The 24,122-nt window shown below is 41.5% G+C and overlaps 2 protein-coding genes across 3 annotated transcripts; both read right to left on the bottom strand.

The window, feature by feature from the left end:
* Positions 1–2,003: 2,003 nt before the first annotated feature.
* Positions 2,004–6,584, bottom strand: CH25H (cholesterol 25-hydroxylase). Of its 2 annotated transcripts, none has more exons than XM_075504871.1 (2): positions 6,488–6,584; positions 2,004–3,486 (listed from the first exon to the last, which is right to left on the bottom strand). In XM_075504871.1, the coding sequence occupies exon 2, from the start codon at positions 3,357–3,359 to the stop codon at positions 2,535–2,537; it is 825 nt and encodes a 274-aa protein (XP_075360986.1). In that variant the 5' UTR covers positions 3,360–3,486; positions 6,488–6,584; the 3' UTR covers positions 2,004–2,534. The 2 variants fall into 2 exon arrangements, with proteins under 2 accessions (XP_075360986.1, XP_075360987.1); XM_075504872.1 differs by having other exon boundaries at positions 2,004–3,408; positions 6,488–6,571.
* A 2,734-nt stretch (positions 6,585–9,318) lies between these two features.
* On the bottom strand, positions 9,319–23,816 carry LIPA (lipase A, lysosomal acid type). The gene is made up of 10 exons (XM_075504870.1): positions 23,219–23,816; positions 21,346–21,466; positions 17,369–17,567; positions 16,876–16,985; positions 16,104–16,240; positions 14,506–14,652; positions 13,221–13,292; positions 12,079–12,150; positions 11,104–11,297; positions 9,319–10,885 (listed from the first exon to the last, which is right to left on the bottom strand). Exons 1-10 carry the CDS (start codon positions 23,321–23,323, stop codon positions 10,726–10,728), a joined length of 1,317 nt encoding a protein of 438 aa, XP_075360985.1. The 5' UTR covers positions 23,324–23,816; the 3' UTR covers positions 9,319–10,725.
* Between the last annotated feature and the right edge of the window lie 306 nt (positions 23,817–24,122).

The raw sequence follows: 24,122 nt of genomic DNA, 5'->3' as shown, positions 1-24,122 counted from the left end.
GAATAAGCCATTCCAGACATGTAGAGTCAAATTTTCATTTGACAACTTTTTTTGTTGTTGTTGCTTCTTTTTTTTTTTTTTTTTTTTTTTTTAGTATTCCAAGTTCATGCAATAACGAGCCTTTATACCGAGGTTACAGGTCTGATATAGATTCGCTACAGATATAACCTGGGGGAAATTCCGTATTTGAGGAAACGCTTTCTTGGTGTGTGTCTGAAGTCGTGCAAACGTTGAGGATGTGAAGGAGAGAGGAGTAGGCAGGATCATCATGGAGTGCGTTGCCTCCTTCCGTTGTTGCTTTGATCCTCCTCACCGCTGTTACGCCACGCTGTCAATGCCAAATGAGACTCTCTCACTTGACAAGACCAAGCATAGTTTTGCCTGCAGCTGACTAGGAGTCTTTCTCCAGTAGCAAAGTATTCATTATATCAACTCTTAAGCTTCACACAAAAAAGCGAATAATCCCTGTGGGTTCAGCTACAACCTTTCTCGTGGGATTTGTTCATAGGCTTCCTATAGCAACATATCCAAGTACCAGTTAGCCTTAACCTTGCTTACTTAGAGAGCCAATAGTACATGAAACAGACTGTTGTAGTGTATAGTTACAATATATAGTTATAGTATAAGGTATAACTCATTGAAACCACAGAGCACACCCATCAGATGCTCAGTATTTGCCAAGCTGAATTAAGTGGGATTTCTAGAACTGAGAGGGTAACTTTGGGATACCTCAAAATGGCTCAATAGCTCAAAGAAATCAGAGACGGTATTTTGCCTCCTGCATTTGGCAGAAAAAAAGAATACTTCCTTCTCTTTGCAGCAGACCCCAAAATGCTTAAGATTATAATAATCAGAAAGATTGGGAATTCTTTCTTTCAGCTGAATAAATGCGTGGCAGAAATTCCAGTTTTGTATTCTTTTAAACCTCAGTTTTTGCTCTCAGGATATGTCATGTTCTTACCACTGAAAGGAAGGGTTGCTTTTCTGTGATACCCAGAAAGCAAAGGAAGTAGTTAAGTATTAAGATTGCAGCATTTTGTACTCTTTATGAAGATGTTTATGAAAATTATTTCCTATTATCAAAAAGATGCAGTGTCCAAAAGTGCTGTTCTCTTTATAAGTTCACATTGTTGGAAATACTAAGGCTTCTCTCTTCTCCTGGACAACCAGCCTCTGTAAGGTCACACAGCCCTCTAGACAAAGACATTTTTGGATGATGATGCGTAAGTGTTCGTTACACACTCTCTACATTATTTGCTTACTGATGGGAACACTTTCTCTGTTCCCATCACTCTCCTGAGAAGTTTATTAGTAATACAGGATAGAAGATTATAAACATTAAAATGTTATGTAGTGGACATAAGAAGTCCATCTGGATCTCTGCTGAATAAGACACAGAAGACCTGCTTATCTCTTCATGCTAATTTTTTTCAGCGTGACTTCTGTGAGACTACATGGCAATGTTTTATATATAACTGTTCTTCCAGCAACATGTAGCTGTTCTGTTCTACGGTTTAGGATCCTGAAAGGTTTGATTCCATTCCTCTGAAATCTGCTTGAAAGAATCATCTATTTTGTAGAAACCCGGTTTATATTCCTTGCCAGGTTTTTGCATGCAAGTAACAATTAATTGAAATGGTTGTGAAGGACCAATGCTCCCTTTCATTAAGGGGCTGCTTAATGTTCTGCCCTCCCAACATAAATTTTGTGAAAATTATTAAGCTTCTCACAAATGTAATAATCAAATTTCACCATGGCTTTTTAAACTGCATTCTTCTACATTCTGTTTCTACAAAACTGAAAACTATTTAAAACAACATGTGATTCTGGAAAAAAAGTAAATGGTTCGCTTTTGAAATAACTGGACAATATTTTTATAAGAAAAGTCTGAAACTCTGAAACTCAAATAAACAACGCTTATGCAAAAGGAAACATACCTATTCCTAATATGAACAGAAGAATGAATAAAATGAAACAGAATATAATTTTAAAAGAATGACCATATTTATTTTCTATTAAAAACAGACAGTACATCAAGGTTTAAAATATAAATATCAAAATTACTGCACAGTTAGCCAACTAGCTTTGTTTGGCAGCAATATTTTACAACATTATTGTGCAATAACATGCTCTGGCAGATTAAACTCCACAAAATCCATGATGTGTACATTTTCTGTTTACATCATAAATCATCCTACAACAGTAAGATAATTGTTCTGGCGTATGTATAAAACATCATACAATATAATATATGCTTTATGAAAGCTGGAAAGAAGGAAAGAAGAGAAAATGTCTCTTAATGCTTCCCTTACACCTTTGACTCAAACAAATTTAAGCAACAGATATTTACCCTCCCATTTGCAGTCACTTAACATAGTTCCAAGTATACATACAACTACACATATATTAAGAGGATTTGTTATAAATAGCTATTGCTTTTATAGGCAGCTTCAAATATACAATCTTCTGTATGTCTTTGAAAAATTAATGTCCCAGTTCGTCTATAAAAAGAGTTCGTCCACAGGTAAATATCCTTAATTAGAATGCGACTCTGTGAATGTCCCGAAGAATTTGTCCCAGTGGGTGAAGTAAGGAGCATAGTTTGATTTGAATTTCAGATGATGGAGATCATGATGTGGTGCTCCTCCGTACAAACCAAAAGGCACAAGTCGGTGAGTTGACCACGGAAGGTCGTATCCTGAATGGTCCTCTACTGACAACCAAATGTTTACAAGGAAGAAAATCATTTCTGTCAAAGGATGGCATCCGAGGAGCACTGGGTTGATAGCAGCAAAAAATCCCAGTGAGAGCAATTCCCATACACTGGAATACTGTGTAGTAAGAGCAAACGTTGACACATGCTTGTGATGCACCTTGTGGAAGGTCTTGTAGAGCCAAGGCACCTTGTGATGAAGCAAATGCCACAGGAAGTACTCAAAATCAAACAGAAGCAGGCAAACTCCTACTTCCAGCAGGACCTCGGGCAGCTCTGGAGCTATCACCGGTAGATTCATTGGTCTCCAGTACCAGTGGAGAAACGTCACCGGAAAGATCAAAACAACATGGTGATACGCACTTTGAATAATGCAAGGCACCATCATCCCAAGAGTTGGATAGTTCTGCGGCTGGATTTTGTATTTTCTCAAGTTTGGTAGTCTAGTGCTTAGAAAGTCCAGTGCAATATAGGGAAGACAGAAAGTCATGTATGCTGTAAAAGAAAACAGCACTGGAAAAAACGGTGACTGGATCAATGGCTCCTTTGCTGTGACAAAGTCCCAAAGAGACTGAAGGTACAACCTGTCCCGCTGTCCATCCATCGCATAGCTGAGCAGCACTCTGTCTGGCAGGCTGCAGTTCATGCTGATTGCAGTCTGAGAGGTCTGTAAATCCTGCAAGCCTTTATCTAGCCTGCTCAAGGGAAAACTCCGCCCATCAGAAATCCTCCTTACTTAGTAATACATAGCTTTAAAGAGGAAGTTCGCTTTCCTGTTATACAGAAGTGGTATAATGCGTTAAAATCTCAGAACAGAATTAGCTGGCCAGAGTAATCACTGGCGCTCTCCAAGAGACTTGCACGATAGGAAAAATAAGCAGAAATGCAGAACTCAACACTGGAATTCAGAGAAAGAGGGTAGGGACATTTTCCACTCCACTTAGTGCACACACTTGAAAAACTGCTGTCTCTTACTAATTTTAAATTGTGTCATCCTTTGTTCTTCTTTTGCCTTTATAAGTAAGGAAATACAACCTACCACTTTTTTTTTTATGTGACTGCTACCAAAGATGTACATGTACCTAAACCTCCAGACTGACCTGTGGATGTTTGGTGCGTAATGGATGTGTGCAAACACACATTCTTCTTAATGATCCCTTGGGTATACAACAGGCTAAATCAAAACCTTAAGGAGACCTACACTATGCTTCCAGTCTGAATGTGATGGCTGTGACTTATCTCCATCTACTTTTGAGGTCATGTTGTCCTTTTTGCTCCTCTATCTACTTGACTTGGCAAAATCCACCTGACTTGACTAGATGCAAAATTGAGCCAAGAACTTTTGAAGAACAAAATATCCCCCAGCTGCTGGGAAGAATACAAGGTAAAATCTCATTATGCTTCCAAACAGACGCTTAGTGACAAGTAGTATTGCATTATTACAATATTCACTCCACATCTCAACAGCTCTTTGAGCAATATGATACGGAAATCATCCTTTACCCAAGTATCAAACTAACTTATGCAATTAAAAGATCCACTGGTTAGACCTATGTCCTTTAAAGGATCTTTGACCACAGGCAAGGACACAGCAGACAGAAATGTTGGGAGGCTTGACTCCCAACATTTCTAATTTGCTAAAAGTATTTTAGGGGTAAATGATGGAGGTTTTGATTTAACCACTAAGACATCACTTCTTTTGTGCTTTTAGAAAAAGACAAACAAAGCTTTGAACATTTAGGGAAACAGAGCTTGTCATCAGCTTCCTATGAACTCACCTCTTTTGTAGGTACAGCATTTATTCTAATATTAGAAATGAGCTCAACTTCCTGGATGACTTTATTAGCTTGTTCAGAGAATTTTAGTTCTTTGCTATTCAGAAAAGAAATCTGATGGGGGGAAATGGGAGACAGAATTTCCTTGCTTCTCAATAATTAAGAATGCTTAATTAGCAGTGACCTTTTCTGAACTATGCATGGACTTCTAATACTTGTTTTCTTTCAGTCTCAACTGTTTTCTCTTCAAGAGATTCTGCTCTTAAGGAAGCGCAGATTTTGCTCTCTCCTTAGAGTTCAAGGAGTTTACTGAAACAGTAACACTATCTGTGCTATTATTCAGGCAATCAGAAGTTCTTTGTTGGAGACAGGTATGGTAGGGCCTTCGAAGACTTTACCTGTTGCATATACATTTCAGAAATAGATTCAGATTCTCTGCTGTTGTGAGACTGTTCTGTTGAACTCAATTAATTCAGACTGTTGAATGTAGTGAAAGGAAAACCCAGCGAGAGACACTAATTTAATGGATGAGGATCTGTATCCAAGAGCTTCATTTCAATCTTCTGATTGTATTTTATCCTGGCCTCCATTTCACAATAAGGACATGAAAAATGCATTTGTAACTCAATCACCGTCCAGGTCTGAAAATATTCTTGCGAGAGATGCTTTCTGTTGATTTATGTAGTTACAATCAGAAATTAAGCCTCCCGGATGGGATATGCGATTCTCTATTTTATTAGAATTATGCAGGGACTAAATGTATTCTATAATGTATTCCAAATCTGCCTAAAGGGAGATTGACAGAAATTGCTCAGCTGCCCTAAAGACACTCCTCCGACTAATCCCTAATAGCCATGCGAAGTCTCAAGAAGTTTTAGAACCACTGCTGCCCATAAGGTAAAATTTAAAGAACAGGCATTTGGCCTGCAGGTTAGGTCACCGGAAAATATTCTTAAGCCCCTCAAGGAAAAACAACGGAATCCTGCAGCCTTACTACCAGCATAGCCTGCCCCAGGAAGCCCAAGCACGGCGCAAGGCGAGCAGCGCGCACCGCGGAGCCGGCGCAGCCCCGCCGGCCGGGCAGGACGCAGGGCCGGCAGCGCCGCCCGCCGCGCTCCGCGCTCCTCTGCCGGCGCCGCGCAGCGCGGGCCGGGCTCTGCTGGCGGGGCTCGCCCCGCTGGGCACCGGGTCGGGCTCAGCAAGCGGGTGTGCTCAGAGAAAGGAATCCTCGTGCTTCAGAGAGGCCAAACCCTTATCCTCCAGAAACTGAGCTCCAGCGGTTTGGCTGAGACACCAACAAGCACTTAGCGCGTATTTCTAACTTAGGTTTCTTTGTCAGCGCCAGGTACGACGTGAAGAAAAGACAAAGTACACGCAAATCCTTTCTGCACTTACTTCAGCAATCAACCCCAGCTTTTTTCGCTCAACTTACGATGCTGCCAAGCTTTCCCATGTGTTACAAGACCCTAAACGGGTCTCTCAAAAAATCGATACTCCTGCTACAGAGTTTAGGTTGAAGGGCACATAGTTTGGAATGAGGCCCCGCAAAGGGTCTTAAATAGATTCCACATGAGCACAAGATGCAAGCACCTACCCCAGGCTGCACTGTTGGGTACAAGCTGTAAGGTAAACAGCAAAACGCTAAGTGGGTAGGAAAACGAGGAAAAGTTAGCAGGAGGGAAAACCAGGATCACCACACTGAAACCAGGATCACAGCAGCAGAGGCAAAATTTCTTTTTCCCTCCTCCTCTTCTCCCCCTCTCTATGGTAGGATTATTGTTGTGCCAGAGATAAGGCAACATCCCAGCGCGTGCTGAGCCTTCTACCAGAAAAAGGGTGCTGGGGAAGAGGGTCGATAACTTGCTCAGGACAGTAGCAGGGAAGCAGGATAGTAACCAGAGCAAAGGAAGGCAGAGGCAGTCCCTTCTCTCATTTTAAAAGAAATCGTTACCATGCGGGAAAAATACAATAAACCTGATGTTCTCACATCCTAACTCACCTTACTCCAAGAGCCTGAGTGCAAGGAGACACGCTGTTCAGCAGCGATCGTGGCAGCTCTGCGAGGGTGCGGGTCTCAGCGAGCTCTTCGTGCCCCCCCGTGCTGGGCTGCAGCGGCCTCTCCGCATGCAACAGCACCCCCCAGTGCAGAAACCCACTGCCAACAGCTCTGCTCCCCGCAGCCCGGCCTCAGGCCTCCCCGCGAGAGCTACTTTGAGAGTACATGTTTGCTTTCTGTTGCGTTACAGTTACCGGCAAATAGTTCCTAGACTTTGTTAAAACGTTCAGGGATAACAAAACAGACGCTGTGTTGCAGCAGGACGAAAAGTTGGTAGGCATAGGTCTCTCACAGGCCTTATACGTCTAACAGCTTGGGAGGGAAGAGAGGGAGCTTTGCGTAGTTACATCTTTTCAACCTATGTTTAGGTATACGGAGATTCAAGTCCGGGACCTGAATCGAAAGAAGGGACATGAGCCTCTACTCCTCACGTCCCAGGTAAGCAGCTTGAACCCTGAGCCCGTGGGTATGCTGAGTACTTGAGGATGAAGAACACACATTCCTCTTCAGTTTTGATGAAAAACTTTAGCCTAAACACAAAATACTTTTCTTAACACAACTAACACATTTTCTTAATCAAAATATTTTCATACCAACACTCCACCTCCCCAACCAAGCTTCACTGAAAACCTCTCCAGCCAGCATGGAAAGAAAGCTTAATCAAAGGCCTTTTTAATGAATTCCTAACAATGGCTGGGGATAGAAAGCTGCCAGCAAAGTAAATTGTTAATTCTCGAGCTTTACCTTATCAGGATCAGTTTTCAAAATAATAACCGTCAGGAAAGGATCCTAAAATTCTTTCATTCAGAATTCATAATTCAGTAGTGAGAAATTGATTCGCATCCTCTACAACTACACACATTCATCATTTCTGGAGGAGTCAGAATGCAATACAGACACTTTTCAGCTCAGTATCCTCAGAAGATAAGACTTAGGCAATCCTGTTACAGGTGTGGCTACTGTCCATCCAACCTTCAAAAATTTTTACTTCATCGGTGATTTCAATTATTTTGTTCATATGAAGTTATTTGAAAATAGGCTACTGGAGAAGAGAGGCCATTATTAGCATGCTCATGATGGGCCATGCTGCAGCATGAGTTTGCATTTTATAAGACATGAAAGAAAGGGAGAAGACGTTATAAATACTTTAATTATAGGAAAATCTTCCACCAAGAGCCACTTTTTATTATATATTAGAAAACCTATTCAGCCATCAAGGTTTCTCTCTCATATCTTACAGGTTAAAGCCATTTGTAACTTTTCATGACATTCACATTTCTTTTTTTTTTTTTTTGTATGGCACATTCACCATAGAGAGTAATTTATAGAAAACTAGTTTATTTTGTTCCCAAGCTGACAAAACTGCTTCTCTTACAGGGCCCAAAGGAGTAGGAGCTCTGTTTTAGCACAACTTCTGATGCTGAGGCACTTCTATGTTGTTTGAGTTGATGTGTAAACTTTTGTCAGTGTTATCAGTAGATACAGAATCACTAAATAGTGTAAAAATGCTCTGCATTGAGCTAGTACATCATTCAGTATGCACCACTAACTTACACGCACTCTACCGTCCTTAGGCCTTCTGCATGAAATGAAAAGTGTGAATATACTTGCAGATGACTATAAAAAAATCTTTTTCAAGTTCAAAGCACAACATGTGGACAAAACCACGTGCTTTTATGTCTGCGTAAGCCCTCATATGCCCAATTGTGTCGTACATCTCTAAGTCAAAGCCCTGGATCGTGTCTGATGCCCTCTGTTGTTATGCTAGTACACTTTTATATTATCAAAAGCTGACGTTCAGCTTCGTATATATATGTACATCCTTCAACACCATACATATATACACCTATAACACAAAGATGTCTATAGAACAGGCACTAAGTATGTAAGTCTGCTTTGACAAATGTACCATTCATCATTGCTCATTCTTATTAGACCAAGCTTCTCGCTCTTCTCCTCTATGCTCAGGGTGTCTTATTTTGCACATTTCTTTCCACTGACACCTCTCCCAGTTCTTCCACTGACACCTCTCACACAGTGCTTGTAACTTTAGCAAGCCAGGGAGAGCACAGCAGCTCACAATTCCCACAGCCATCCCTGCTCCAGCGAAGCAGAGAAGCTCCATAATGGCTTTTGTGTAAAGCATCCACTATTCTGGCTTTTTTTCCAGGCACACAGGGGGTTCATCAGCTGACAAAGCTGGCAACGCATAGGATTTAATACATCCTGCTATCTTGACTGCACTTCTACTGTATTCAGAATGTACAGAAAGGTACAGCCTGAGTATATTTATTATTGAAGATGGCAAAGGTCAAAAGCTGGGTCAAACATACCACAGCAAAGATTAGTTCCCTGCCTTACTATGTGGTTAAATGCTATTTATGAGATTACCAGACAGTCCGTTAAGCGATCCAATTACCCAAGCTTTAAGAATGTGATACAAGAAGCTTTCCACCATGTCAGTGGTTTGAAAGGAGCCTCACCCGGAGGCGTAGAAAATAACTCCGTCTTGTGAGCAGTTATTTACAATTGGTACCTTACTTAAAAGTCTCAGAGAAGTCCCCCAAAACAACATGAATGGTCTTTTAGACTTAGGAAAAGCCTCTTTCAGGACAAAAGTAAAATGGAAGCTTACTTGGCTATTTTACTTTTTTATTGTACTTGTTCTATGGGTGAATAGTTGTGAAAAACAGACTCAGCTTTCTGGATTCTGTCCCAAAGATTCACATGCATTCATGAAACAACATGAAGTGAAACACAACACCGCTCCGATCTCCAAGCAGGTCTCATGTTTATTGAAATATCTCAAGCTTAATAAACATGATGCACATGGCTCTTGCTGTATCACATACCCTCACAACTGCTAAGTTAGCCACTTTGGATTCCTACAGAAACTTCCTTTCAGCACAGCAAGGTGAAGCAAATATGGCTGCCACAAATATACAGCAGACTTAGCGGTCCTGCTAGGAATCGCAACTGAAATATCATGAACCACTTTTTCCTTAAACAAAGCCGAGGATTCCCTGAGTCTGAATTAGGAATTAAAAAAAAAAAAAAATCAAACGAACAAACCCTAATTTATGGCTTATGCACCTTTTTGCAATTTTTTTTTTTTTTTTTACAAAAAAAGTTTGCCCCAATTTAAAATGCACTATTTTCTATGCCATATAGAAAAGGCTTTTTATCCTGTTGGGATTACTGACAGAAATCTGGGTTGAATCCAACCATGGCACAGAAATTATCATCTGGACTGAGACAACTGACTCTGGAGATTGTTTATACATCTACATTTGGCACGGAGCTTTTGTGCAATTCAGAGGAGCCAAAATCCTCTGCATAGTCAATGGAAAGAGCAAGGCACCTAGACTACAGACAATTACAGCTCCAAAGTCAGACCCCTGAAGCAGATGTGAATCCTGTCCCCCCATTAAATCAGGGCTTAGCCCCATTTTGAAGTGGAAACCAAGACAAATGGAAACTGCTGTTAATACTGCCAGGCTTCACCACGGTGTTGTACGGTTGCTGAATACAATGATGGCAAGCACCACATAAGCAGCTAAGAAGTAAACAGATCTTCAAAGCAGCAGATGATTAGGTGGAAAAGTCCATGCAAATTAAGTCATTCAAGCTATAGAATTAGTGCTTTGGCTCCTCCCTTGCCAGTAGTATACTGGGGGACCTTGTTTTCTAGTGGTCAGTGCAAAGAAAACAAAACACAAATATGTTACATCATTCTCCTTGAAAGCCATAACCTATTGACAAAGCTAACTGAAAGTGGTATTTCTTTTAACTGCTTCTCTTGTTCCAGGAATCTGCAAGGGCAAATAACGTTCCTTATCCATAGCTGGCACATGAAATATGAAAGGTTTCAGGGACACCATTAAATCAAGAAAAATGCAGCAATGAATCAGTCCCAAAATAGGAGATTTCAACTGACAGTGGTGATCTTCTCTGGCTTCATGACAGTTCTTCTGGGCAATATTGAAAAAGAAAGTCATCTGATGTAGCCAACTTGTATGTGATGGCTAAAATAATCAAAAAGTAAAAAGTCACTAAGTGCTTTTTAAAGTACCGGCACCAAATGGGTCACTGCAGTACCAAGAGTACTTCTGAAAGGTACTCAGAAGTGGCAACGTACTGAGAAATGGCAGTGTTTTACACACAGTGAAATACTTATTGTTTTAATTGTCAAGCACCTGAGGTGCTGAATGGACTAACTTGTCTTCAGGCATGTCACTGAATTTATATGCACATGACATAGTCCTTTTGTGCAGTGTCACACTGCTGTTTTTTGAATACCATGCCACCATGTGCAAAATCAGCAGCATACAATGAGGATTTCTGCAGGAGAGAGAAATAATACTGAGAAAAACAAACCAAATATGAATACAATTCAGTAGTCATTGCTGGCATTTTAAAAATGCATCATAAATAAACAATGTAGCATTATTGCCAGAAAAGCATATGTTCCAAAAAGATGCATTCCTGGTGAACTAATACTCTGAAATACCATGCTGGTTTAGTGATACTTCCTAATCATGTTAATTATTTCATTATACATGCGGTAAGGTGCATCAAGGCCCCAGATGAAATCCAAATGTTCCCATTCTGGAATGTTTTTGTGGTAAATCAAGTTTGTGATCTGAGTGAGCAGCATAGCAACATCCTTTGGGTCTGCCAGCCAGTCCTGTCCACCAGTCCACACCGCGGTTGGTACAGTCATCTCTTTTATTTTGTAGAAAGGGGGAGCAGACTGCGGAGGGGGAAAGTGAAAACATAATCATTAGAAAGAACAAGTCTTCAGTGTGATACTACACGGCAGTGTAATGTACTAGCAAATGCAAGAAGAATATATCAGATTCTCATTTTCTCTTCCTCTCTTGGGCAGCTAGAGATGGAGATGGAGTCCTGACTCAACAGAAAATGTAACTCCAGGAGTCCTGCAATACTATAGCACTTACAGCAGTAAAGATCTGGTTTGAGGAGTTTACAAGACAGCAGGACAAGACAGCAGGGTAGCAGAAGTCTCAGAGTATGCATTCCATTCAAATTATTTCTAAACCCTAATCAAATCCTAAAAATGATTGCTACTCTGAAAGTATGATACTGCCAACTTTCCCAGTCACTAAAGTGGCAAGGGGCAAAATATTTTTAGTATTGCATACAGCAATTTAGAAACAAACACGCGTGGAGATGAAACAGGCTGAAGATAAGCAATACACATGAATTGACAGTCTATGCCTTATTGTGAGAAGTGCAGTGGGATCTCATGATCTAGGCAGGCAGGATGACCCTCAAGAAACAGTGTGCCATCAGAGCTTTGTATCCAAGTGTGGGCTCCATACTGACTTAGGACTACCTCAGAGCTCTATAGTCCTGTCTTTCTTTTTTTTGGAAAAGGCAGATCTCCAGTTGGTTACTGGGCAACACTAGTGGCTCTTTAGCATGCAGCATAAACACAGCACCCAGAGATGTGCCCAAGGACTTTTTTTGCGGGCCTCAAGAATTATAACATATCCATAAAAGATGTCTACCTGGTTGTAGTGAGCCATATTTGCAGCCTTGCTTCCCCAGTCATAAGCTTTGAGTTCCCCAGTCTTCACAGCCTAGAAATAAATATTCACACATACAAAGAAGAACTGCAACACTTCTATTGCAGGAATAAAAAAGTATAGGTCATATGGAGAACTGGCAAAGGCAACTGACACAAGAAACAGTGAAATGCCAAGTATTAACAAAGCCAAGTGTCACTGCTTTGCCCAGTGTCACAGGAGTGGAAAACATTAACATTCAATACCATTAGACTTTGTCCCTTAAGATTTCACACTCTTTCATAGCAGTGGTAGGAAAGATTAAGGAAAACAGTTTAGTGTATCCAAAGCCAGGATGTGGCAGCTCCATGCTTGTTTCAGAAATATTTACCTTGCTGTCTACATGTATACGAACACAGCTTGGAGCTTTCTTAGAAAGTCTACTCTGTATGATTTACGACCTATTATTTTTCAGAAACAGAAGTCTATATAACAGGGATCTGGAAAAAAAAAAAGTCTTCACAAATTTCTTTCCAAGCCAACACTTGAACAGCTATGTACAAGCAGAACACATTGCTTCTGAATAGATGACCAAGTCCAGTTACAAGTCACAAGTAGCACTGACCACTGCTTCCATGGCAAACGTCTTCTCATATTTGCCAGCCTGCTGAGCAAGCTTCAGGCACAATAGCATCACAGGCATGAAATTGGGCACTGAAGTGAAATTCAAAATACACTAATAAAATAGAAAATGAAGCCAAAGAGAATAGAACAGAACAGAAAGCCTGCTGCTTTTCACTGGCTAAAAATATAACTTGTAATCAAAACAGGGTTTGCTGAAAGAGGAGCAAATACTTGTTACAGCATCTCTGAGTTAAGTTATTCCATTGTATTGTTTGTTGGCCTGAAGTACTTACTGTTAGCCTATCTCCAAAGAAATAGGGGAGAGGGGCGAGCCACCATAAGTCAGTATCATCAAAGCAGCTGCAGTGAACAGTTGCCATTCTGACAATTGGCAGTTCCAGAATTTCACTTGGACTATGCTACGTATATATTTTGGCATTTTATTCCATTTAAATATCAGAGACATCAATATTCTACAAACAAGCTAGTGTCATGAACATTTTAGATTCTGGAAACTCTACCTGGCTCCAGTGGATCATGTTTTGTACAGATGTCCCCGCAGGGCAGTGTGTTGAATACACATCCACTCGGCTCTGCAACAAGATAATTAATATGGTTTACTCCTCACAATGCAACAGTGCAACCATTATTGCTTCTTGAACAACTAACAGAAAACTTTCCATTCCTCCTAAAACTGTTATAAACAAAAGTTAACTGGAGCCATACACACAGATGAGGTAAAAGGTTCAAACGTTTTGGGGATTACTTACAATTAACTGCAGAACTTTAAAGCTGAACTCTAAACCTGATAATGATATCCCTTAAGCATTTTTTATATGTTCAGAATCTCTTTTAAAAAGTGCTAGTATTGTAAGAATTGGGAGCACATTAACTAATATTTAGATGGACCTCCAGAGAAACCTTGCGTTACTCTGCATCTAAACTAGTAGCTGTCAGTCCAAAGTGATTCAGAACTTCATACACTTTGAGTTTGGAAGTACAAAATACCCAGGGGAAATGTAAATCCTGGCAGAAAAAAAAATATTATCCACCATTAAAACCATGAAAACTGTATGTGCTGAGCAAGAAAACATCAATAAAAAATGCACTTTCACCTTTATATAAAAATACAAAAAATGTACATTTTTGCACACAGAATGGTGAAAAAAATAATGCTAATTCTATCTCACTCCAATAAAAAAAATCTTCAGCCTTCATCCACCTGTGAGTAAACTGATAGCAGGTTCTACTGATTTCAGGGAGTTAGAAACACTTTAAGAAGCATTACGAAAAAAGGCGGTCTCATGCCAGTTGCTGTTAACTAGCTTTCAGTTAACAAAACAAGTCCTGTGAACAAGTCCCTTGGAACTAGAAGCACAGATGAAGCCATTAGCAGGGTCAGAAATTGGTCCCAGATAAAATAATTGCACACGTCCACCAAGAGACCAGAAAACTTCAACAGTTCTCTTGAAAATGGCTGAAAACTGTTATCTTTATTCCTCACTTCCTTACAAAAGGAATTAAATACTTGCACCATCATATTAATTCATTCTCTTACTCACTTCCCCAACAGATCTAAAATAATGTATTTTAGCTTTCCAGAAATGTTTTAAAAGGTTAATTCTACCCATGCAAGCTGGGCAACTACCTCTATACCAAGGAAAGATATTAATCCAAACTCAGTATGATGAAGAAGGCATTAGTTTTTTTCTAATTACATGTAAAGGACAATCAGTACAGTGATACACAGTCAATACTGCGTTAGAGTTCACAATAACTCAGCTATTAAAAGTCACCAAAACATACCATATTCAAGTTTCTCTCATTAAAACCACACAGAAGAAAGAATATGTTGCCGCAAAGGTCATCAAGTATTCTGTGGGTGCAAACATGGGTAGCAAACCACTTCAGCAAAGAATTCTGAGGGAGGAATTGTTTCTTTCCAAACATGTCCTACAAAATAACACACACGTAGGACAAACATGTAATTGCATAGAATGACCTGGTTTTAGTTTTTATACTATAACATTCTGGAGGTAATTATTTCCATTTGCACTGGTGACAGGTGTGTCATATGAAAATGATTTATCTCCTTATCAATCTTGTTTGCAGTCCAATGGGAAGGTCACAGTGCTTCTGCTACAAATGATGCTGTCCATTACCCCCACAAAAAGTACGTGGGAACTAGGACCATCATTAAAGAATTCCAATCCTAACCTCAAATTCTAATCAGTTTTAAATTCTGTATTTACAGGAGTACTACACAGCTTCTTGTCCTCAGAACTGTTTAAGGCTAAAATATTTTAAGCTGTATCTGCTAATATTAAATGGCTTTGTGCTTGCAACTTCTTCTTTTCAAACCATGTAAGACAAACAAGTTGCATAAGCTGTGGTGGCCACTTCCTCTTGATGAGTATTTTTGATACATCCAAGGATTTGAAAACAACCCACTGAGCACTTCCTTAAAAAGTGACACGGCTTTTTAAAGATACTCCTGACCCATGGGTTTGTGGCTGTCATGTACTTCTGCACTCCAGTTTTTTTGCAAGTCACCGTGAGAATCAAGTTCCTCAGCACAACATGAACATCTGCACAGGACACTGATCAGCTACTAACCTCATTAGACAAAGTTCATTACACGAGGAACAGGAGACCACAATTGTTACTATCACTTTTTTGTATCTGCCTTTGGAGCAGGGAACTAATAATGCAAACAGACACGCATTAAATGTGTACAAGGTACGATAGAGAAGGGTTTACCTCACAGAACAAACAGCTCTGTGTGGGAATCTCCATGGGTGGTGGAAAGAAAAGTGATGGTTAAAAATGACATATAGCAGGGTGTTCACAATGTCTGACTTCAGGCACTTACTGCAGCCTGCCAGTCTGCCTATATTCCCTTTGATGTTAATGGGGAAAGGTAAACTCCTCCAGAGGATGATTCACAGCATCTAAATAAAGATCCTGCTCTTAATCACCCTCTGAAGGATCCTCTTCTGATACTTAATGGTTAATTGTGAAACAAATCTGTTAAAGTTCATGAAAAAGTATTCTGTATAAAGCTATCATATGACTCTTCTAAAACAGACCAACTATTTAATGAATCATGTGATTTCTGTAGAGTAAATTCTAGAAACATGTAAATGGAAAAACGTAATTTTATTCAATCTTTTAAGTTGTAATTGTAAAATACTACTTTAAACTGATGCAAATTGTCTCATTAGACAGCAGTAAAGCCAGAGAAGCCACTGCTTACTTCCATAGAATTATTATGGAAAAGTGGCCCAGTATTCTTGTCAAACATGTTAATCTAATCACAGCTATTAACATTCGTTGCTATGCTGTTTTCAACTAGAGAGAGGGACACCTCATTTGGCTTAAAACATTTACACTCAAATACAAACCTTGAGTAGCAGGTCAGGAAACACTCCCAATTTTGCCAGAGGGCTAGTGGCAAACTTGACTGTAGCTACTGGTGCCAAGGCAAAGAACATTTTGATCTTCTTAGCCAGCTGTGGCAAAGTTGAAAAAGCAATGAAAGCTGTAAATAATATGAGAATAATTAACAAACCTCAGTGATACAAGTTAGATGAGAATTTTACCTGGCAGTGATTCTATAAAATCTAAGATATATTGAGTGTGCACAAGTATTTTTAGATTAATAGTTTAATTGTTGTCTCTAGGATCAGTTTAGATATTTTAAATTAATCTAGTTACTATGGAACACAAATTAAATGAAGCAAATCAGAAGGATTTGTTTTCTTCTGAAAAACAAGTTCAGCTAACAAACCCAACACTCTTTCAGCTCTTTCTATCTGCAGGTCTAAAAGCACCTGAGCCAGGCTTTACATACAGCAAAATATTCTGGAAATGGGAATCTTTATGCTACGTGCCTAATGATTCTAATTTTATTATGCACAGTTGATCAATTTATTTTAATAGAAACTGTACTGGTGGCTACCTGTGACTTCAATTTATCATTTCAGTAGCTTCCCACTTCAAGTAAACACAGAAAGGTTAAGTCTTTTCTTTTTAATGTTGATGAATATTCCAGGAAGCAGCTAAGAACCAGAAGCAGATTTCAAAATCCCTATTTTTTCAACATTAAACCACATATGTGGAACTTGGTATCATTTCAAACCCAATATATTCTAACGAATGCATCTCTTCACATACCCATTGTGGTGCCCTGTGAATGGCCAACGTAAAATACTTGTTCCTGGCCAGTCTTCTTCAAAATAAAGTCCACTGAGGCTGGAATGTCATACTTAGCCATTTCATCAAAGCTACAAAGCAAAGATAAAAAGTCACTTGTGTAAGTAAAGTTATCAGTGTGGAACAGCTGCACAGAGCTTTACTGCACTGCAGATCAGTTGTCTGGACATAAAGAAAAGCTTCCTTTGGATGAAGCAGAACACTCTGGTGATTGAGTCTTCACACCAAGCACCAGTGAAAGCAATTAACGTTCTACTGACCACGTATGAAGGCTGTCTCAGGACACTATACTGACGATAAAACTTCCCTTTATCGCCCCTACATATGTGACAGCACAAGTAACCAGAAAAAAATACCTTGTACATTCACAATGTGACTGAACTGAGATGACGGGCAGAGAGAGGAAGAGAAGCCTGCTCGCAAACAGCATGTGTAGTTTCTCTAGCAAGGATACCTGAAAACCCAGAATTCTTCTTGCTTCACAGTGAAGTGTATATGTTTCCTGGACCAGGTGTTCCCTCTGCTGTTTCCCAGCCATACATCATAGCCAGCATCTGCCAGCATAAAGCCGAGGCTGTTGTAATCTAAGTTCGTGATCCAATTGCTGGCATCTGCAAGCAAACCATGCTGCAGAAACACAGCAGGCCTCGGACCTGAAAAATAAAGCATTTATCATAGCTTCCTGTTCATCTGGAATTGAATGCCTAAGAATAATTCAAGTGAGTTATTGAAAATCTGCTTTAGATTTGCACTTTGAATATTTAATCTACTTGATTAATCTACTAAGATTACCAATTTGTATAATATTCATAGTGCCATGAAATCACGTTTTCACAAAAAGCTGCTTTTTATCATTAAGAATTTTAAACTAGCAACTTGTTAGTTTCCTAACTAGAGCAAAAGACTCCTTGAAGTTCAAAACAGACAGCAAATGTGCAATAAGCAAACATGAGAAAAGCAGGAGCTACAAGAAAAATACAGGTAGTCCTTACAACTGTTTCAAGCTCACAAATACTCAGCAAAGTGGCCCAAACACAGAGACAGCGAAAATACTTATGACCCTTGCCCTGCCCCTAAACCTGGGGAAGGCATTCCCATATATGTGCTACGGAGATCTTTGTTTTCCAGTTAAAACAATGCCAAACTAGGGTGCTGAGCTGTGGAAATCTCTGCAGCTGGTACTGGTATTATCTCTATGCAACTCCCTTCCATTAACAAAGCTCTGGCAGAACCTGAAGAGCAGTACGAGTAGCCAACAAGGAAATCTGTTTCAAAGGACTTTCTCCCCTTGACTTAAGCAGTTAAAAGAACCACAGTCAAGACCCAGGTGGAATTTAGGAAGCGTCTCTCCTGACTTTCCCTACCTTAAAAGGGAAATGACACCTTTATCTGGAATACAGATTTAAAAAATTGAAGGTTCCTGCTTCTACACAAAGAAAATAAATTAACGTATAATCCTTTAGGAGGAACATGACCTTCAGAAAATCCAAAGACCTGTCTCTGGATCTCGCAGTAGCACCGGTGTTTTGGGGCTTTTTTCTGCTTTAATAACTGAAATCTGATAACATGGTAACTTTAGCTCAATGCCAGAGATTACTCAGGAATTTACCTCCTCCAAAGACACATCATTCTACTACAATACTAACTCACGCAATACTTCCTCCATTGATAGTTTAGACTTGGATCTTTCAGCAGAAACAGCCAAATCACAACTGTTTCAGTCACCTACACCCTCCATTCCAGGTCATGTCCATAAATGTTCACTGTGAGTTCCAAAATCCAAATTAGCAATATTCCTGCCTCCTGGCAACCTTTATACCTGTGACGAGGAACCTTTTCAGTACCTGCTTTTCCCATGTGGCATACTGTCCCTGCAACGAGAGCAAATCTCCAGCAGTGCCAAACTGGCACTGGAGACAGTACAACGCAACTGTTTATTCCGCGGCAGTAATACTTCATTGCCTTATGAACAGTGTGCAGGATTTTCAAGCCCAACATTAAAATTGTTTTCAGTAATGTTCACTTTTAGCTTTGATACCTTCTTCCCTTTTACCAAACTCAGATCAAACAACTTCTGATTTTTTGAAGAATAGGCTCTCCTCAAGCTGCTACTTGCATGTTTCATAACATAGGAAGGGGAAAACTGTTCAACTGCTTTAATGCTTTAATTCTGTTCTCCTATTAGCCTCCAATTTCTGCCAGTTCCTTTTTCATTTTACCAAGCAGTCACCAGATCTGCACATGAATTGCACAATCATATGACAAACTGACTTGGACAATAATAATTTTGTATCACCTCTTATCCTAAAAACCCCAGAGGGGGAATAAGAAAAGTAGGGCCTTAAACTACCCTTTCATCTATAGAACATTTTGTTCTCTTCACTGCACCCCCAAGAAGCTGAAGACAGACTTATTTCCATGCCCTTCTTACCCATGCTATGCAGTTGTTTTAGATTTTTAGTTAATACTAAAACCAAAAATCATTGATGTTTTGCTTTTAGGTTGTCTGAACATTTTCCCTTTTTTTTTTTTTTTCCTGAAGAACTATAGCTTTTGTTCCAAAACATCATGTGATACATAATTCCAAGGGATCCGATTCACATTATGCAGGTATTGCAAAAGAAGAATTATGGCATATATACGCTAAGTCAGCAGTAACACATCATTGGTATCTTTCTGAGAAAAGATACCAAGTCTATAAAAACTTAAGATCAACATGAACTTTGAAATCTTCATTCTTCTAGGAGATCATACTTCCTCAAATGTGCTCAGTAATCGTTGTTTTTAAAATTAAAGCACTTTGCAAAACATGAACTTGGGGTCGAGGGTGTGGCAAGGGGAATGTGGAGAATTCCCACAGGTCAGGAAACTTCTGTTTGCTTCTGTCATCAATGAAGGATTCGACAAAATCAACAGGTACAAAGGCAGCCTGTCTTTTTCCTGTGAGCTTCTCTGAAATGCTTAAGTACAAAGACACCTGCCAGGTTTGACTGGCCTCGTCCATGCACTGATCTTTACACACCCACCTTGTGAGAGACAGCGGACAGTGCAAACATCCTAACTCATACAAAACCAACAGATAAGGGCAGGAAGACTGTTGCTTGGCCTTTGGCAGAGGAGGGTTTTTCCACAGGTCTTGTTCACACCCAAGGCTATAGGACAATCACTGATTTTTTCTGCTCCATGTTTTTACCTCTCATCCTAGTTTTTTTCAGTCCAAAGGGTTCTGAGGCAGTCCTTAGAAAGTGTACAGTTTCTATACAAACAGACTGCTGTTGTATGCATGCGATTGTCTGTAGGATCTTTTATAAGGGGTGGCGACAAGACTGATATCAAATTCAGCCATTGCTATTCAAATACACTGTTAATTCCATATGCAGTGTACGAGGATAGCAAGTCAAAGGCTACGCGTCTCTCCTCTTCCACATATATTTGTCCCATTTTTAAAGCATTCCATCACTCAGTCCTTGCAAAAACCTTTTCCCATATCGCTCCGTTATGTTTCAGCTTACATTCCCCTATACTTCCTCTCCCCCACCTCCTCACCTATACACCCCCTGCATCTCTTCCATGGTTTTATACCACCTTTCCCAGTAATTCTTACAGCTTGTAACAGTGCTCTGGTGGTACATGCCAATGCTCCTGCCAGTCCCCCATCAAATCACATCCATAAAACAACCTGGTCTGGGCTGACTGTTACACTGTCAACTACCTGTTACGTATTCTAATTTGCAATATATTTTTAAATGCATTGTACTCAAGATGTTCTGAAGGGATTTTATCTCATTATATTGTTTTACCTATTTAAGCAGCTGTGTAAAATATGACACCCCAGTAGTATGAAGTATTGGTCTGGTTTGTACCTTACTGCAACCGGAGCTTCAGAGAGGTTAAAATTGACAAACGAACTCTTATTTTATGCAGAAATCAGGAAATAATTATTTTGTGAACATTCTAGTGGGAACTCTTGTAGTTTAGTTATATTTCACCAAAGAGGCATGTGAACTGCCCCTACTTCTGAAAATGGTCAGGCATTTTTTAACAAACTTATTTGTTACAAAGAAACATTTTTTAAAATGGGGTTTGAAATAACCCAACAATGTTGCAATCAATCTCTTTTCAAGAGACTTTATCACTTAAAAAACCCCAACAAATCTCAACCCCTCAAAAAATCAAACAACAATGAAGGACTTGTATTAATGTCATAAAAAGGCAATGTCAGGAAAATATAGCTTTCTAACTGCTTCTCCCTCCTTTACTCAAGTCACTCTACATGTGCCTAATCTATTTGGGCCATAACATTCACCAATAAAACATTCTACCTGCATAGGTCATATAGTCTTTAATCTTTTTCTGGATTATTACAGGAGTTTTATAAATCAGACGCCTTTTTCATGACTTCCCATTTTTCCAAGCAGACATAAATCTTACCTTTGCTCCTCCCATGGCCTTTTCTTCCGTAAGGAATTCTGTTAACAGAAAGGATATACCCATCTTCTGTTGTCACTTCATACTCCTCACTAGGGTATCCCCTGAAGGTAATAATCTGACTCTGAAGAAAGAAAAGAAACCACCTTGGAGTCAGACTGCCAGGCTCCTCAGTTCATTAACATGTGCAAGTACTCTGGGTTCCTTCCAAAGGCGGGATGTGAAATTAAAGGAATGTGCCATACCACCCGCCTATTTGATGCGGACAGGTTTTCTTATGAGACTTATCTCAGTATGGAGTCAGGAACTAGCCAGAGCACAAACCTCATCCTAGGAATTTGGGAGGACTCCCTAGCCTGTCCCCATCCACTGTCACATTAGTTACTCACACGCTGCTTACAGTGAGAAAGGAGACTGAAGTGTTGAAAAGGAGATTATGATAACAGGGCAAAACACCGAGACGCAGATTTGGCAGACAAAAATTGAAACTGTCTCAAGGAAAGTGGTATCTTCCAGTAACAAACAAGCGAGGACAGCAAAAAGCCACTGGCATCACAGGGGCATATGGAAGAAGAGAAGGAGGGAAGAATTCATCCCTCCTGAAGGGAAAGGCTTCTTTAAAAACACTGCAGATTTACTGAATTCTCTGTTATACAGAAGACACAATCATATTTAGGCAATGTGCTGAAATGAACCATAAATACAGCAGCTTTAAAACACTAAGGTCACACTCTTCACATGTGTGAGCTGCTGACATTGCCACCTCAGCTCGTAGTTACTCGCCTTTCTCCTCAAACCTTATGTCTGTTGCAGGGCTTTTAAGTGACTTTGCTGACAAACCAAACAAGAAAATCATAATAAAGAACCCCACACTTGTTCAACGCTATGATTTCATTAATAGGTTTATCTCCCATCTCTTAAGTCTCGGGCTTTATGTTATTTTCATTTGGTGCAACTCCATGATGACAGAGAACTTGCTATTTAATTGGTTTTATGACACCAACTGTGCCTTGAAAAAATGTAAGAAATGCAAAGACATGATCGGAGTTCTACTGTTAGGCTGCTGGGCAAGGAAGAGAAGGAGCATTTAATTAAACATGCTATTTCTTTTAAATATATCTTTAATCATCCACAGTGACGTTAACATTCCAAAATGATTTTAAGGCTAAATTCCATTCAAATGCTATTAGCCTTAGACTAAATGACTATTTTCAGTCCTTGAAATGATATTTAGATGATACTAACGACTCAAGCACTTCTTTTCTTATAGCATTTCTAGCTTGAAGTATCTTCTCGCACATATGAGAAAATAGCACTGTTTAGATGGGGCAGAGGAAAGGGGAACTAACACCAGTTTCTAAGAGCAAATATTTTCTGGAGTTGGCTATTGCGGCAGAAGGAGAATAAAGTTAAGAGAGTAAATGCCAAACGGGAAGAAAAGCAGTTGTGGGTAAGAACACGGGAGCATCGTGCTAGCAGCACGAGTACGCTTCATAAACATGCGCTTTTCTAGCAGTTAAGAAAGAGTGTCCCGACTCTAGCAAAAACCACAGGTCTGGACCAGAAAATATGTGAGAGAAAGATCAGCCACAGGCAACAGGGGACCAAGAAGGACCTGGAAGGAGGAGCAGAGAAAGACGACGTGTAAGCAGAGGGTGTCAGCAAGCGGCAGGCTGACCGCTGACCAGTGCCTGAAGCCTCCCGGGGCTCTCGCCGCGGCTGCTGAGGGCGGGAGGCACCGGCCTTGCGCCGTGGAGCCGTAAAGGGGCCGCACGCCGCCCGCAGCCCCCTCTGCTCCTCTCCTCGCCCCCTTACAACCCGCGGCCACAGCCGCTGACAGTTTCGGGCACTTTTCCCTCAACGCCGCGCCACTCACGATGTTCATGTTCGTTTCGGGGTCCACATTTCTCCTCCGCCTGGCGAACGCGCCCGATCCGGCGATGCTCTGCAGCAGGAAAGCGGCGACCACCAGGCCCCGCATCCTGGCCCTGCGGGAAGGAGGCGGGAGGCCCCGGCTCGCCGCGGGGAGAAGCCGAACCCGGCGCTGGGGCGGCAGCGAGCGGGCCCCGCAGAGGCTTCTGTGCCGCCTCCGCCGAGCGCGGCGACCGGCAGGGGACCGCGTGACAGGGGCGGCCGCCCGGCTGACAGGGCGAGGACGGGGGCGGCCGCGGTCCTGTCAGCCGCGGAGAGGCAGCGGCGGGCCGGAGGCGTTGTCCAGCCCCGAGCGGCTGAACGAGCGCGGCCGGCCCCGCCGCACAGCGCTGCCGGGCTGGGCGCCCGAGTGTGTCCCGCACCCCTTCGCACCTCCCCCTTGGGGTGACCGCGGCCCGGCGGAGCCACCCAGCGGCAGGATGGCCCGCCCTCCGCGGAGAGCTCCCGCCGCGCCGGGACCGACCTCCGACTCCGCCCGCCGCTCCCAGCGCGGATGAGCGCGGCGCGGCGCGGCGGGAGGACGGCGCTAGGCCGGCGGCGCCGCTCAGGCCATGCGGCGCGGCCTATCGGCGGCGGCAGGGGCCGCCCGGCCCACCGCGCCCGGCCCACGCCGCCAGGCCCCGCGGGGCGGGAGCCCGCCCAGGGGCGGCGACCGCCGAGCCCCGCGCAGCTCCCGGCGCCGGCCGCTGTGGCCTCTGCCGGCCCCCCTCGCCCGGCGGCGGGCCGGGGGTGCGCGGCGTGATTCGGCGTTTCTCAAGTAACGTTGTGTAGGTCCCCCCCCGCCCCTCCAGACTCCATTTTCAGAAATCGTGCAGCCCCGAGAACGGCGCCCGTGATTTTTGCTTCCC

Source organism: Mycteria americana, chromosome 6 (assembly GCF_035582795.1).
Source record: "Mycteria americana isolate JAX WOST 10 ecotype Jacksonville Zoo and Gardens chromosome 6, USCA_MyAme_1.0, whole genome shotgun sequence".
Classification (NCBI taxonomy): Eukaryota; Metazoa; Chordata; class Aves; order Ciconiiformes; family Ciconiidae; genus Mycteria; species Mycteria americana.
This window is presented reverse-complemented; position numbering and strand designations above follow the sequence as displayed.